The following is a 14,982-nucleotide window of genomic DNA, read 5'->3' as shown; positions in this document are numbered from 1 at the left end:
TTAAAATTATAAAGGATACATAAAGATTAAATTAATTTTAGTATTTTTTTCTAATTTAGATTAAACCTAATATATTTGTTGTTTTAAATTATTTTAATACTTTAGTTTATTTATTTGTTGATATAGATTATTTTATATAATTAATATTTTTTTATAGTTATTTATATATTTATATAAATATAATATTGATTAACTAATTGATATTTTTATTATTAAATGTTTATTAATAACTATATTATTTTTATGAGCTATCCTTGTCTATGTTATATACACAAATAATTTAATCTATACTTGTGTAGTAATTTTGTAATTCCAAAAATATTGATAAAGCAAAATGGCTATTTGTTCTCTACAATTTTTATTTAAATTTCCTCACTTGACCTATTATTTTATTAAATATTATCCATTATAATTTAGTTTACTTCGATATTAGAGTTATTAGAAGTGTACTTTCATTTAGTTAACTTCAGTTAATGATGAATTAGTAGTAAAATTTTATTCATATATGTTGAATTTAACAATATAGACTTCGAGTTGAATCAAGTAAAATATCCGTTTTGTATTCAAATCCGAGACATCTGTTTTGTATTCGTATTCGAAAATATCCGTATCCCTATTCGTATCCGAATTAAAGTGTGGTAAAAGGTGATATCTGGATCCGATTCCATGCGAATCCGATCCATTTCCATCTTGAGTTGGAGGCATGGGAGAGCAGATAAGGTGGAGAGAGAAGATGAAGAAAAGGAAAACAAAGATAAATATATTATGTATATCACACTATTTTCAACAATCAGGAGAATCCGTTTCACCAAACGTTTAACAAAAACCATTTTATTAGAGAAGCAAAGTAGGAGCTATTTTGGCTCGTGCTGGAGCTCTACCAAATAGTCTCTTACTAAAAAAAGACCAAGGATACGAGATAAGATATCTGTTCTCAACTAGATGTAGATGTAGGGTACCCGGTACCTAAACTAGTATAAATATGTGCCCTATGTGCTATCCACCTGATTCCCAGTGCGTGATACGTTGATTTGTATTGCTGGAGCTGAAACCTCGGACAATCCCCGACTAAGCTCCACCACTCGGCTCTGATGGCGCCACGCCTCCTCCACTGTCTTCTATGATCGCCGTCACGTTAACACGAGAGAGGTTGACATGCTATCATCGCCATGTCCCCGTCCTTGTTCCGTCCAACGACCTTCTTCCAGTTCCCAGACGCCGGCGTCACCACCGCCTCGCTCCACGTTGACCCCGCGCCTGCCACCGCCCTCAGCAATCCTTCTAAGCCTGTCGGATTCACGTAATCCCCGCACCCGGAATTGTAACCTAACCTTTCCGGAGTTGAGGAAGAAGACCATGTGGTATTTTTTTGATGGGGCAGAAAAATCTGAGTGAGAGGACTTGTAAAGTTTAGGTTTATACTGTAAAAAAAAAGAATGCTACTATTACACCATATACAGACTTGCAATTACAACAGCATATGAAAGGTGAAATCTTACTGAAGAAAAAGAAAACCTCTAGGCTTTCAGACGTTTTTGAATGCATAGATAGATTGCAGTGATTCAGGTCGTTTAAGGCAGAAAACCAAATGTTAAATGAATTAGAGGCCTCTGTTACTGTTAGCGTAATACTCTGTATACTTCATGTGAACAATGTACATTGGACATCAAGACTAGTATGTTACGTAGGAGTATAATACAGGGACTAGTGGAGCTTTGGAGGGATGCTAAGGCTTGTTTAGTTTCTCCTCCAAAAATTTACACCATATTCCATCAAACGTTTGGATATATGCATGGGTATTAAATATAAACTAAAAAAAAATAACTAATTATACAGATTACGACTACTTTGCGAGACGAATCTTTTAAACCTAATTAGTCCATGATTTGATAATAAAGTGCTACAGTAACACATATGCTAATAACATATTAGTTAGGCTTGATAAATTCGTCTCGCGGTTTACTGACAGATTCTGTAATTTATTTTTTTTTATTAGTATCAAACACCCATGCGACACCCTTTGACATCCAAAACTTTACACCAAAACTAAACGAGACCTAAGGTGATTTTTTTTTGCCTATTTTATAATCTATCATATCATATTCAGATACGGTGATGATCTTTGGCAGTAGCAATCTTGTTCATCATCAAGGTTTTTGCTTGACGGCATGCGCGTGGAGGGGCTTGTGATCGTCCATCCTGGCCTCCATCAGCTTCTCCTTGAGGCTCTGCTTCTGCTTGCCTCCCCCACCCCCTCCCCGCTGCGGCGGCAGTGGCAATCCGGAGCCGCTTGACGAGCTGCACTGCTCGCCTGGAACGGCTGGAGGAAGAGGAGGCGGCGGCCCTTCCGCGGTCACGCTCGACCTCCTCCTGTCCGAATAAGACGGCGACCAGCCGCCACCGTCGGCAGCTGTCCTCCCGGTCTTCTTCCTGCTCTCGGTGATGGCCGACCTCCAGAGCCTGCGTATGAGCGCGGTGTTTTTAGTCGAACGCCGGCTGGCGCCCGACGAACGAGCCTCCGTCGTCACCCCACTGCCGACGCCGTTGCCATTGGCCACCGAAGCTGAGCGGTCGCTGGTGCCGATCCAGCTGCACGAATCCATTTCCAGGTCGGCCGAGCTGCCGCCGTCGGCGTACATGTCGTCGTCGTCGTCGTCGGCCTTGGCCAAGAAGAGGTCGGTGGCGGGGCTCACGGACTGCAACATGTCGTTGGATTTGGACGACGCGGGGCTCGCCGGGCTGCTGCTGTACCTGCGCCCGTCGCCGTCCCTTTCCCTTTCCGCAGCGGCATGACGGTGCCTTTCCCTTTCCTTGCGTCGGAAGTGGTCCAGCACCGAGTCCGCATCCACCGAGTCTACCGGATGGTGATGGTGGTGGTGGTTGTCCCCGCTCTGCCTCGACCTCACCACAGAGGAGCTCGTGGCGGCGGCGGCGTCGCTGATGAGTCGCGACTCCCGCAGCGCGGCGGAGTGGGAGGCGGACTCGTCGTCCTTGCTGCGGAGGAAGGCCTCCATCTCCGCCTGCAGGCGGTTGAGATGTGTGTACTTGTTCTCGAGCGCGAGCTTGGCGTCGGAGAGCTTCATCTGGACGCGCTCCTCCCGCCACACCTCGGCCATCTGCAGCATCCGTCGCTCCTCCTCCATCTCCTCCCGCATGCGCAGGCACTCCCGGCGGAGCAGCTCCACCTCGGCCTGGTCCTCCTCCACCTCCCGAGTGAGCTCTGAGAAGCCGTCCTCCATCAGCTCCCGCGCCTTGCGCTCCATCTCGTAGCTCTGCGCCTGCTGCTTCGCCGCCGCCCGCGCCTCCGCCAGGTCGCGCAGCAGCCTGGCGTTGGCCTGCTCCAGCTGCCGCCGGTGCCTCCGCTCCGCGCCGAGCTCGTCCCGCAGGGCGGCCACGGCGTGGCGGGCCTTGTCCCGGACCCGGGCCTTCCACGCCGCCTTCTCCTCGGCCAGCTTCCGCAGGAACCGCTCCAGCCGCTTGGTCATGACGCGCCGCTCGTCCTCCAGCTCCCTGACGTGGCCTCGCGCCTTCTCCAGCCCAGCCTCCATCAGTAGCAGCAGAGGGGAGGTCGACGGCGAGGCGAAGAAGATGTCGTCCAGCTGGAGTCCCCTTCTTCCCCTCGAATGCAAATGGTTGGCGTCCCATTTGGTGGCCTTCTCCATGGACGACGAGGCGTATGCGGCTGGACACTCCACGCACGCGTCGATCTGATGCGATGCAGTCAATGAGGTGATCTGCTCCATGATGAATGGAAGATGGTGAGGATTGTTACCTTGTCTAAGATACTGCCGTTCCTACATCGGCAATGGGTTTCGGCAGCGAGATGATCTGCTCGCCTTTTGTTGCCATAGCAGAGGTGGCTTGCTGGCCTCCTCCGGCTCCGTCCCTTGTTGAGCTTTTGCTGGCAACAGACAGACAATGAGACAAGCATGGCAAAAACCAGTCTTGATTCATCTTCCAAAAACAGAAATGCCATCCCCAAAAGGCATTATGCATACATTTTGGGTTAATCGAATGGAGTGTCATGGGGCAGGTACAAACAAAAACAGAGCAGGATACAGAGTGCCCTGCTTCAAATGGAATACTTACTAGTCATCTGCAGCAATCTTTTTGTTTTCCGCATTAACCAAATCCTGGATGCTATGCTAACAGATGTGCCGAACATGCGTGCCTAATGATCCAACCCCCAGAAAGGAAAAAAGGGCATATTTGGGACGATCAGTCAAAAAAGGAAGCAGCTTTTGGCCAGAAATCAGAATGCTCTCCAACCCCATTTCCCATGTTCTCATTTAAGTTGTGGTGACGAACAATCCAAAAAGGAAGCAGCAATAGAAGGATCCATGGAATAGGCACATATCCGGCAAAGAGGCAAAGATCAAGAGGGCAACAACACAAATCCGGCAACAAATCAAACCAGGGACAGGATCGCAGCAGCAGACAGTGCATGGAGAGGGAACGGAATGTTTCATCCATGATTCATCAAGGGAAGCACCGCACAGGCACATACCGGTTGCGTTTGGGCGGCGCGCGCCGGCGAGGCCCCGGTGGCCATCATCCGCTCGGCGTGGCGCAGCCTCCAGAGGCCGGCGGCGAGGGCCCTGGCGGAGGCGGAGGCGCTTCCCCTGACAGAGGCAGAGGCGGCATTGCGGGGACGCCTCCTCTGGGAGGTCCGGCGGCGAGGGGTGGCGGAGGAGGGGATCATGGGACGACCATGGTCATGGCCTGCCGCGCCGCATGGAGGGAGAAGAGAGAGAAAGAGAGGTTCGTTCGTTGGAGGGAGTATTATTTATTGATGGCAATCTGATGTGGTTGGGTTTGCATGCGCATGTGACTTGTCATGTGAGGCAATGAGACCCAGCGCCGCATCACGAGGAATCCCATCGCAATCGCCATCGCCAAGGGGAGAAGAACTATTCCAGGAGAGAGAGAGAGAGAGAGAGAGAGAGAGAGAGAGAGAGAGAGAGAGAGAGAGTAAAGAGACATTAAGAAGGGATATTAGAATAGATGATGATAGGAGGGAGTAGATCTCTCTCGCGCGTTGATAAGACAATCCAGTGACTGCTGTTGCTATCCCTGCTGGCTTGGCTATTCTAGTCTATTTCCACTTGATAGGAGCAGATAGATTCTTCCTTCTCCGCTCCGGTCAGCAGCACTGCCCGCCCTTTCTCTTCTCGCCATGCAATGCATGTCCATTCATTCTTCTCCTGTTTATACCTCTCTCCAAAAATATGCAATTTTAGCTTTATGTTGATTCAAATTCCTTTAAGTTTGACTAAGCTTATATAGAATGTTTTTAACATTTATGACTCCGAAAATAGGTGTTCTATGAAAATATAATCTATCTAATGGTACTTATTTGTTATTATAAATGTTAGCAATTTTTATATAGATTTGATCAAACTTAAAATTGTTCGAGAAGCAACAATTACAGCATTTAGTTTCTTGCTTAATTAAGCCTGGTATCTATTTCCCAAGAGCATTATCCTTGTTCACAGGAGTTTTGGTCTCTTGTCTATAAATCCATGGCTTTGCAGTGATCTGATACAAATTCATAGGAAGAAGAATAGAAGATGGAATACTTTTAGATAGTACACAAGATTCTTCCTTGCCCTGAACATGTATGCGCCTATCTATTACCTGCCATATAATTCTCTTGCCACCATGGATATACACAAATCTGAAGAATAAGAATATGTTTTGTTTATGTCAGACCCAATGGTACGTAGAATCACTCTAGTTCCATGAATTAATTTCTGGAGATGGCATGCATATTCGTCATTTATCTCTAAAAACTAAAGGTGCACAAATGGAAAAGAAAACATGCAAAACAAAACAAAATCTTTTTCATAAAATAAAAAGACTAAAACAAAACAGATGTGAGTAAGATTTTACACTTGATGAGCTAGTATGTCTATGTCTATATATGATTCTCAATAACCGAATGTACCATTCATCTATATTTTTTGAAAAAGAAAATAAACGAGAAAGAAGGTGGAATGTCTAGCTGAAAATCCTTGAAACAGCATAGAACCACTTCATTTAAAAGGCAAAAAATAGTTGACAACATAACTACGCAAGGCAACAAATTTTAATTAGCAAGCATGCATGTGAATTATGCAACCTATGATTGTGAAATGAGATGTCATGCTATTTGTGTATCGTATGCCTAGGCTATGATGCCTAGGCTATGGGTGATTGCAGCGACAGACTTGGTTGGATGGATGCGTGGAAACTATCGGCGTGTTTGCTGGTTGGTTTCTGGGCTGGTTTGGATTGGCCGGTGCTGGTTTATTGTGAGAGAAAAACATTGTTAGTTGGTTGAATAAGCCTGGCTGAAACCAATAAACGAACAAGGTGTGTACCAAACCAAGGTCGGATTTGGATGCATTCGTCTGTCCTCCAAGCCACGCAGTGGTGGAGGGACCCCCAAAACAGAGAAAAAAAAATATTCCAATCAGGCTGTAGTACTGTCAAGCAAACTGATCTGATATGAAATTTGGAGGGCATTGGGGCAATGAGTACGGCTGAATTCTAGCTCAAAACAACAAGGTTTCTCCAATGATGACATATACCCCTCTATATATTTGAATGTAAGGATGATGCCATGAATCCAAGAATCAAAAAAAGTTACTTTACCTCTTTGGGTGTGCTGCTGACCTATATTATTCTAGAGCTGGCAGGTCACTAATATAAGGCCATGAATTATTATTATTTATCTTGGTGGATCACATGCGCAAGTGCCGAACGTAGGGGAGAAAATAAAAATTTAGCACCCTCGCTATATATACATGTCATTCTCTAGCTAGCTCCGCTAGTTTAACTGAACACTAAAATTGCTCTAGTATAGTACTAGGATCAACTGGGGATGAGGAGGTTTGTACGAGAGGGACGAATGATGTGAGTTGTGGACGGATCCAAGGAGTTGATGTTGGCCTTGAGGGGTACATCCACATCACAGGGAAATGTGGCTGCTGATTAATCTATCACTACTACTATCTGAAACCACAAATAGCACATGGTATTTTAAACAAGTTTTTGTACCTCTGAATATCAACAGCTTCCATTGCAAGCATGAGTAATTTTGTCTTGAAATGCTACGTCTTGAAGACAGCGAAGATGTACCCTGTACAAAAGTTGAATGACTAATGGTGCGTTTAGATCCAAAAAATTTTGGATTTTGGCTCACTGTAGCATTTCGTTTGTATTTGGTAATTAGTGTCTAATTATGGACTAATTGGGTTCAAAAGTTTCGTCTCGCGATTTCTCGACCAACTGTGTAATTAGTTTTTTTTTTCGTCTACATTTAGTACTCCATGCATGTGCCGTAAGATTCGATGTGACAGTTACTATGCAAAATTTTTTGGCAACTAAACGGGGCCTAAATAACCTGTGACAGCAGTAACTATTGTGAAGCTCCCAACAGATGAGCCCTCCCTCTATTCTTGGTTAGATTACAGATATATATACTTACATATATGTAGCAGTACTTGTAAGGTGGCTGCCGGCAGTTAGCTGTTGGTGGCTCCTCACTGTTCAGCTGTTGGCAACTTGGGCATTTCCTCTCCATTTCATTAGAAATTAGAATTAGAATGGTCTGGTCCCCCTCCTCTCCTCTCCCCCAAGTGGGTTTCCAGATGTTGGTTGGTTGGCTGGTCCTGCAACAATTCAAATACAGTACAATACAGGAATCAGGAAATATATTCTTCTTTAGTTTGCTGCTTCTGTATGATAAGACGTGCCAACTCCCTGTTAAACAACCTCTAGATGTCTCTTAACTATATAATAATATATGCAAAAACAACGCAAAGGAATAGCCGTCTCCATTCCTCTCTTTTTTTAATAACAGTCTCCATTCCTCATTGTTCAGCTGTTGGCATTCCTCTTCATTTCTCTAGATGTTTACTGGTTCAATATTGAGACAGCACCGCAGCGGACCCCAACAGCATTCAGACATTCAAATGATTCAATACACGCACAGCAAACATAACCAACTGATTTCAGTTCAGATAGACCAGAGCCTGAATAATTAAGTAACCAATTATTCGGAGCAACATAGCACCGTTCAGTACAGGAATCATGCATAACCATTTTGTGCCATGAGAAGACACCAAGCTAAAATAAAACTAGACAATATGTAATGTTGAAGGGCATCAAATGATCCGTCTATCAAACTTACTTCTAGGGCATCAATATCAAACAGACAAGCACATCAATTAAACAATAAACATTGTGTTAAACAATGCTGGAATCCATCCCAGTGTAGCTCTCCTCCACCAGACAACAAAATTCCATCCCACCAAATCCTCATGCGCATTTCGCATCTTTTGAAACACTGACGTTCTTTCTCGCTATACAAATGAATATAAATTATTACTATCATTATATTATATTATATATGCCTTACAACAAATTACACTAATTGCTACCAGGAGATTCAAAAAATAAAACACATGTGAACCTACAACACTTTGATGCGACCATGAGATCGCAAAAACTCAGCACTTCACTGACACTTCCAGTTAGCTCTCCTGAATAAATCATCTCCATAATAGGGCAACTGGACCTTGCTAAACTTGTACCAAAAGCACCAGAAGAAGGGAGACCAAGGAAGTAAGGAGTCTTAGCTTCCAGGTTCTTGTGGTTCACGCCTGCAAAAAGGAACTCTCAGATCTTCTTGTACCTTGCCTAAACAGGGAAGTTTCATCTTGTCCTTGAGAATTAGACATATACACCAGAGATCAAAGCATAACTGAGAGAGGAGAACTAACTCCTAATTTTCTCACCATTTTGTGCTGATGTCGCGGCAGGTCGCTCTGGGATATTGACAGCTGCATACAAAAGCACCAAAAGTTACAGCAGAGAGCAGACTAACATGAAAAAAAAAAGCAGACACATCCAAGCACCACAGGAGGTCCATGACAGCAATATAGATGGAAAGTCTTATATTTAAGCAATTAATATGTCACAAGTACTTGCCTGTGCAGCTAGGCAACACCACAACAGTGCTTTAAATTCAAGATGGAAGTGTTGGGGGGTACAAGCAATTTTTACAATCTCATAGTTTATTGTTAAAAGAAATTCATACGACTAGTTATCTAATGACGAGTCTCTGTGTCGACTAGTTGAAATACATTAAAAACTGTCCTTAAGACAAGACAGAAGACTAATACGACAAGAAATTGAGCAAACAGTGAAACAAACATGGGGTATAACCCCGCAAGCAGAAAGAAAGGTGTATATTGAATCACTGAATCTGCTTCTACAACAAAATCATACATTCAGGCATCATCAGAGACAGTTTCAGCATAGATGGGGTGAAATAATCTAGTGGGATACAACAGAAGGCTTCAACTTTTAACTTATGATTTTTAAGTGTACAGAGTAATGTACCAAATAGCATTTAAGAGAAAACCTGAAGAAGTTGATGCGCATGTAAACAGAATTGTTAAAGAGCAAAGTATGTTCAGCACGGCAAGTAGATAGCATACACTTGTTGCACGATGAAGATGGTGCTTGCATAGAAGATGGCCATGGGGCTGCAATGTTGTCATTCAGATCACATGTGAAGCTAATCCCAGAAGTGCTGTCGAAAGATGCATCAGAGGGCATACTTGGAAGGAGGCATCCAGATTCTGTGTAAAACCACGAGACCAATCACTACTAAAGAATAAAATCATTTCTTTTGGGTACAGCTATAACATTGATGATGTGAGCTCTAATCTAATAAGTTTGAGCATAAATTATTTTCTAACAATTAGGCAATATTGAAGAGTTAATCTGTCAGCTAGGCAGACAAAACATAAACCTACAAAGCCAGATTACAGAAGCAATTTCTCAACAAAACAAGGTAGTCAATAATAGATGTGCTTAGAATTCTAGATTCTACATGTAGTTCCATTATACACAATTTTGCACCCTTCATTCTCCTAGGACTAACTGATGCTACTTATTTGGCAATTCACTGAGAACAACTTCACATTATGTGCATGGTCCAACCATCCAAGATGATTTTCCCAATTAGGGCCTGTTTGTAGGAGTGGGATCCCTCAAGGAAATTTTGAGCTGTATAAACTGCTAGTCACCATTTCCAAAAAAGCCCCTACTAGGTTCCTGTACTTGGATATAAAAAACCATTTCCAAAGGCAGATCCATCCAATAGTTACTGTACTTACTTCTACTTTGAAGATAGAACATAATGTAAACCATTGCAAAAACTAAACAAAAAGTTCAAAAATGCAAATTCTTGACCCCTGGCTCCGATTATAGTATATAGTACATCAGACAACATCTAGCACATATTGTTTTCAAGCACTAATGCGATGCGGCCGGCAAGACATGTACAATCAATTGCATTTTGGTAGGAATATGGTACGTAGTCTCAGCTTAACCAGAGCATAGCATGCCATACAAAAAATGATTTACAACAGACACTATTAGAACAAACTAATAAAAAAACTTGAAAATGTTAGCTTACCTTGAGATCCAACTGTTTGAAAATCCAGTAGGGGCCAGTCATTCAAACACAACGGTTGAAAAGGTAAATAAATACTTCATCAGTTCAGTTGCCAAGAAATGCAGAGCCAGAAGATAAATATGGCCCTTATGCATAATCAATTGATAGTTCTTGAATAACTTACCTTGAAGTGAAAAATCTTTTAGTGTTATTTGACAAGAGCTATAGACATTCATGCTGACATTCATCTTTTGCAACTTTGCCCCAAGGAAAGAGGCACAATTTAAAGCTTGCAGGTTTGTTATGAAGCTTTGCTTTTGCAAATGGGCTACATAAGTTAACATAGCCTTGCAACATGCAGTACTGTTCTTCATTGTTCCACCACACTCTTTTGCCACCTTACTTGTGTCTGGAAAGCTTAGCGGACAAACTGGAGGGATGGAGTAAGAACAGGTTGCTCAGTATAAAAACTATTAGCGCTGAACAAGTAGAATAGAACTCAAAATGTAGTGAAGTATTTTACATTGTTATTAAAGAATTAATAAAAACATATATAGTTATATACATGTATTCCACCAGGTTCACTAAAACCTAAGTCCAATAAACTTTTGAAATTCAGCACCTGCACAATTATGGCTACTCAAATGTTCAATAACCTTTTGCCTCAAATAAATGTGCCAAAGCTTTTGTTCTTTAATCGAAATCATATATATTTCAGTACTATGTAATATGTATGGCACCTAATACCTTAGTGGCATATTGCTGATCTGAACACTTGAAGTCAAAACCCTGCATTGGGCTCCTACTGAGTTTGACGCTACCAATTTCAAACAGCATGAAAGAGTTCTAAATATTGCATATGGCAAAAGAAAAATTCAGACAGCTTTATATGGATTATTCAAGCTCTTGCTAAAAAAACCTCAACCTGAGGGGGTAATACAGCCCCTGGGCATTCTTTAGCCAAAAAGAAAAGCATAATGCCATTAAAGTTAAATTATCTGGCTTCAGCATTTCCTTTCCTTTATAGACCTGAAAATTTTGACCTCTTCCACTCTAGTCCATGCTTCAAGTTCAACCATTTTGGTGCTTGTGCAGTGTGCTCTGGTTTTAACTAAATTATGAACTCAACATTTGGATGTAAACTGTTTTCTAGTGCATAAATTCATGCAAATCAACCTGCTTGGTAAAAGAGGCCAATAACATGATGAGTCAATAAAATGTTACATGAACATGGTCTGCAACATCTAGTATCTTAGAAGGTGTGGTCCATTTTAACTATTATAGAGGTAGTACTAACCAAGGACTAAGCTACGAAATTGTTAAAATTGTAAGCGAACTATAACAGAAGCAGGGATTATATATGTATTCATTCTAACAAAATAGAATGCAATAACTTAAGACATGGAAATCACATTTGAATTAGTTATTATAGTTTGGAAGTACCTCCATTGACATTACAGTTAGATATCTGCCTCAACATTTCCTTCGCGGACTGTGGGTCAAGCCTGCTTGACAACCATCTCAGAACAACGTTCCTGCAACTGTCAATCTTGGGGCTCCCAGGGTAGCTCGTCAAACCTCCATCCTTGGACGAGATTTTCTGGGCAGCTTCATTTATCGCATTCTGACATGTCTGGCTACAGCACTCATTAACAGAGTCGATCTTCCGACAGGCCTCAAGGAGCTTGGACGAATCGACGACACTCTCAAACGAATCCACAGTGCTAACAGGGCAGGATCCCTCGGTTACATTCGAGAGGTGAACCGAGCAGAGGCTGTGGAGATTGTCGCTGGCACCTTGGCTCAACAACAGCTCCTGGACATCCGACAGGCAGTAGTTGGCTACCGTGGGATCCAATGCGAGAGAGCCTGTCTGCTTGCTAGACTGCCCTATGAGGATGGTCAGTGTTGCCTGAAGCTGGGGGCAGCAGATGACATTGGCCAAGAAATGAGCAAACGAGGTGAAGCAGTCGACAGCCGTGGTGGTCATGAGTTTGTCGACAGCGGTAAAGTTCAGTGTGCATTTCCCTGCAAAGCGTTAAGGAAATCGACAGGCACTTTCAGTTGGCAGGCCACACTTGCATCTTGTTTAGTTGTAAACCAATTGCACGTACGCACTAACTTTTGAGCTCCCCCAACCATAATAACGAAGCTTGAAAAGAAAGGAAAAGTTAGATTAGTGACAGTGCAACCTGAGAGCTTTGGCGTGCTGTTGTTAAAGAAGGGCGCGAGTGGAGCGGGCGCCAGGAAGGGAACCATTGGCCTGGGGGAGCCGCTGGGTGAGAGGTCCGGCATGGGCATGAGGCTGAAGGGCGGGAGCTCCGGCATGAGGCCGCCGCCGTCATTTGCCTCTACGCGAACGATCCGGTGAAGCGGCGGCTGGCTCTGAGCAAATGCGCTGCCTGAATCTCCCGACAGCCCCTGCAAACCTGCACATTATCAAGCGAAGAGCACAAATCAGCGGGCTTTGTTGCTTGCAAGGAGAATTGACTCCCAGGCAGTGGGAGGTAAATTCAGGAGGCAGCCGTAGCAGCCTCCCTGCGCCTGACAGATCAAAACCAACAAAGCACAGCGCAGGGAACGGAGGATCATCCGGGAGCGAGAAGAAGCAAGAATCCAGGGCCCCGCATAGCTGCTGGAATTCGCATTTTTGGGGAAAAAAGAAGAAGAGGAAAATAGGAGCAGGGAAGGGAAAGAATCAGAAGCTGAGGCAGAGGCAGATCACGATTCACGAGGAGGTAGGCACTCACAGAGGAAGGAGAGGGAGGCTACCGCGAGGAGCCGCCCGGTCGGCGCCATAGGGTGCCGCGGCAGCCGGCAGCAGTGAGCGGCGGCGAAGCGGAAGGGGAAGAAGGTGAGGGGGCGACGGCGGCGCTGTCTGCGCGAGCTCGCGAGTAGGCAGTGCAGAAAGTGTGCAGCTCGCTTTGGAAGGGGGAAGCAGGAGCGCTGCGAAATTGTTTAGTACACCCGGAGAAATAGCACGTCTCTTCTCTTTCTTTCTTGACCCCCGCCTCTTCTTTTTTAGTCTTTCTTTCCTTCCAAAAGAAAAAGATGGCCATATATAAATACTACTACTAGTAGAAGTTCAAAGTACGAGTAAACACTAAGTCAAATTTGGTTTTAAAAGCTCCAAAGAATGTTAGAGATAATGCGAAAAATCTAATAATTAATATATTGAAATTGAATGTTGCAATATTGTTCATGTTTATCCGAGGTCGAGGGGGTGGAGCCAGCCCATTGAAATGACGACACATGACAACAATAGCTTTTTTTTAAGTCGCAAAGAAAACAATAGCTTTTTATAATTTCCTTTGCAAAATAGTATTTATAAGTGAAGATTTGTCACGGTTTAGTGGAGATGACATCAATAACTTCTGATTATAGATTTGCCCTCGCTTATCCGTAATATATACGCCTCAACGTAAATCACGGGTTGCATAAGATGTTGGTTGCCTCTAAACCTGGATGCCAGAATGGAAAGGGAGAACCTAATCTCCTACAATTAAAAAAACAAAGCGTAGATAATTTTTTGTGCGACATTCCAATATGGGCCCACAGTCCTGCCTGCTGTGTTCCCGCAGCCCTTGCTCCTACACCCATCCCTTGCAACAAAATTCTTCCTTCCAAATTAGTCATACACAATTATAGCAATACAATTTGCTAAATAAGGACTATATGTACGAATGAATGATTATAGACCAATCTCCATTATTTTTTTGGAAAAAGTCTACTTAACTCCTCCACTTTTCATACTTGGTCTACTTCACCCCCCAACTATGAAACCGTCTGTTTTACCCCTGAACTTTCTAAAACGTCTATTTTACCCCCTAGGTGGTTTTTAACAAAGGTTTTGCTACTGTAACAGCGGGGCTGCTACAGTAACTGAGAGTTGCTACAGTGCTGGTGGTTTTGAATTTTTTTAATTTATTTTCGGTGAATTTTTGAAAAAATCATAGAAAAATCATAAAATGAAAAATCTAATTTTGTTGGGCTCCACATGAGTAGATCTACATAGTGAATATATAATACGGTATGCTTTAGTACAAAATTTTTACTGTAGCCTTAGATTAATTGGAAAATCTAATTTTGTCTATAATTAATTGGAATAATTCATAGCTGCAGCTTCTATGGTCCAATTGTGGTGAAATTTTTATGGTACGCTAATTATTGTATGCTTGAACTATAGTAAAAATTTCGTACTCATTGGACTATGTATAACTTAGTTATAGATAAATTATAATTAATAACAGACAAAATTAGATTTTTTTAATTAATCTAAAGCTACAAAAAAAATTGTACTAAAGCATACCGTATTATATATTTATTGTGTAGATCTACTCATGTGGAGTCCAATAAAATTAGATTTTTTATTTTATGATTTTTCTATGATTTTTCAAAATTCACCGAAAATAAAAAAATCAAAATGCTAACACTGTAGCAAACCCACCGTTACTGTAGTAAAACCGCTGTCAAAAACCACCCAGAGGGTAAAATAGATGGTTTTAAAAAGTTCATGGGGTAAAACAGAC

At 42.7% G+C, this 14,982-nt stretch overlaps 2 protein-coding genes across 4 annotated transcripts; both read right to left on the bottom strand.

Annotated features, from left to right (window-relative positions):
- Positions 1-1,772: 1,772 nt before the first annotated feature.
- LOC136544952 (uncharacterized) lies at positions 1,773-4,944 on the bottom strand. Of its 3 annotated transcripts, XM_066537008.1 has the most exons (4): positions 4,508-4,596; positions 4,090-4,171; positions 3,773-3,901; positions 1,776-3,707 (listed from the first exon to the last, which is right to left on the bottom strand). In XM_066537008.1, the coding sequence occupies exon 4, from the start codon at positions 3,660-3,662 to the stop codon at positions 2,148-2,150; it is 1,515 nt and encodes a 504-aa protein (XP_066393105.1). In that variant the 5' UTR covers positions 3,663-3,707; positions 3,773-3,901; positions 4,090-4,171; positions 4,508-4,596; the 3' UTR covers positions 1,776-2,147. The 3 variants fall into 3 exon arrangements, with proteins under 3 accessions (XP_066393107.1, XP_066393104.1, XP_066393105.1); XM_066537010.1 differs by having other exon boundaries at positions 1,773-3,682; positions 4,090-4,642; XM_066537007.1 differs by lacking the exon at positions 4,090-4,171 and having other exon boundaries at positions 1,775-3,707; positions 4,508-4,944.
- A 2,847-nt stretch (positions 4,945-7,791) lies between these two features.
- Positions 7,792-13,382, bottom strand: LOC136544951 (uncharacterized GPI-anchored protein At1g61900-like). Its single transcript, XM_066537006.1, has 8 exons — positions 13,204-13,382; positions 12,646-12,882; positions 11,897-12,481; positions 10,638-10,883; positions 10,475-10,486; positions 9,489-9,632; positions 8,784-8,828; positions 7,792-8,648 (listed from the first exon to the last, which is right to left on the bottom strand). Exons 1-8 carry the CDS (start codon positions 13,250-13,252, stop codon positions 8,416-8,418), a joined length of 1,551 nt encoding a protein of 516 aa, XP_066393103.1. The 5' UTR covers positions 13,253-13,382; the 3' UTR covers positions 7,792-8,415.
- Between the last annotated feature and the right edge of the window lie 1,600 nt (positions 13,383-14,982).

This window comes from Miscanthus floridulus, chromosome 3 (genome assembly GCF_019320115.1).
Source record: "Miscanthus floridulus cultivar M001 chromosome 3, ASM1932011v1, whole genome shotgun sequence".
Classification (NCBI taxonomy): Eukaryota; Viridiplantae; Streptophyta; class Magnoliopsida; order Poales; family Poaceae; genus Miscanthus; species Miscanthus floridulus.
This window is presented reverse-complemented; position numbering and strand designations above follow the sequence as displayed.

Excerpts from the sequence above, each read along its gene's own strand:
- LOC136544951 (XM_066537006.1), bottom strand. The coding sequence starts at position 13,252 with ATGGCGCCGACCGGGCGGCTCCTCGCGGTAGCCTCCCTCTCCTTCCTC. Across the intron at positions 12,883-13,203 it reads AGCCTCCCTCTCCTTCCTCT|GTTTGCAGGGGCTGTCGGGA; the intron begins GTGAGTGCCTAC and ends GATAATGTGCAG. Across the intron at positions 10,884-11,896 it reads TAACTGTAATGTCAATGGAG|TTTGTCCGCTAAGCTTTCCA; the intron begins GTACTTCCAAAC and ends CCATCCCTCCAG.
- LOC136544952 (XM_066537007.1), bottom strand. The coding sequence starts at position 4,702 with ATGATCCCCTCCTCCGCCACCCCTCGCCGCCGGACCTCCCAGAGGAGG. Across the intron at positions 3,902-4,507 it reads GCGCCGCCCAAACGCAACCG|CAAAAGCTCAACAAGGGACG; the intron begins GTATGTGCCTGT and ends GTCTGTTGCCAG. Across the intron at positions 3,708-3,772 it reads ACGGCAGTATCTTAGACAAG|ATCGACGCGTGCGTGGAGTG; the intron begins GTAACAATCCTC and ends GCATCGCATCAG.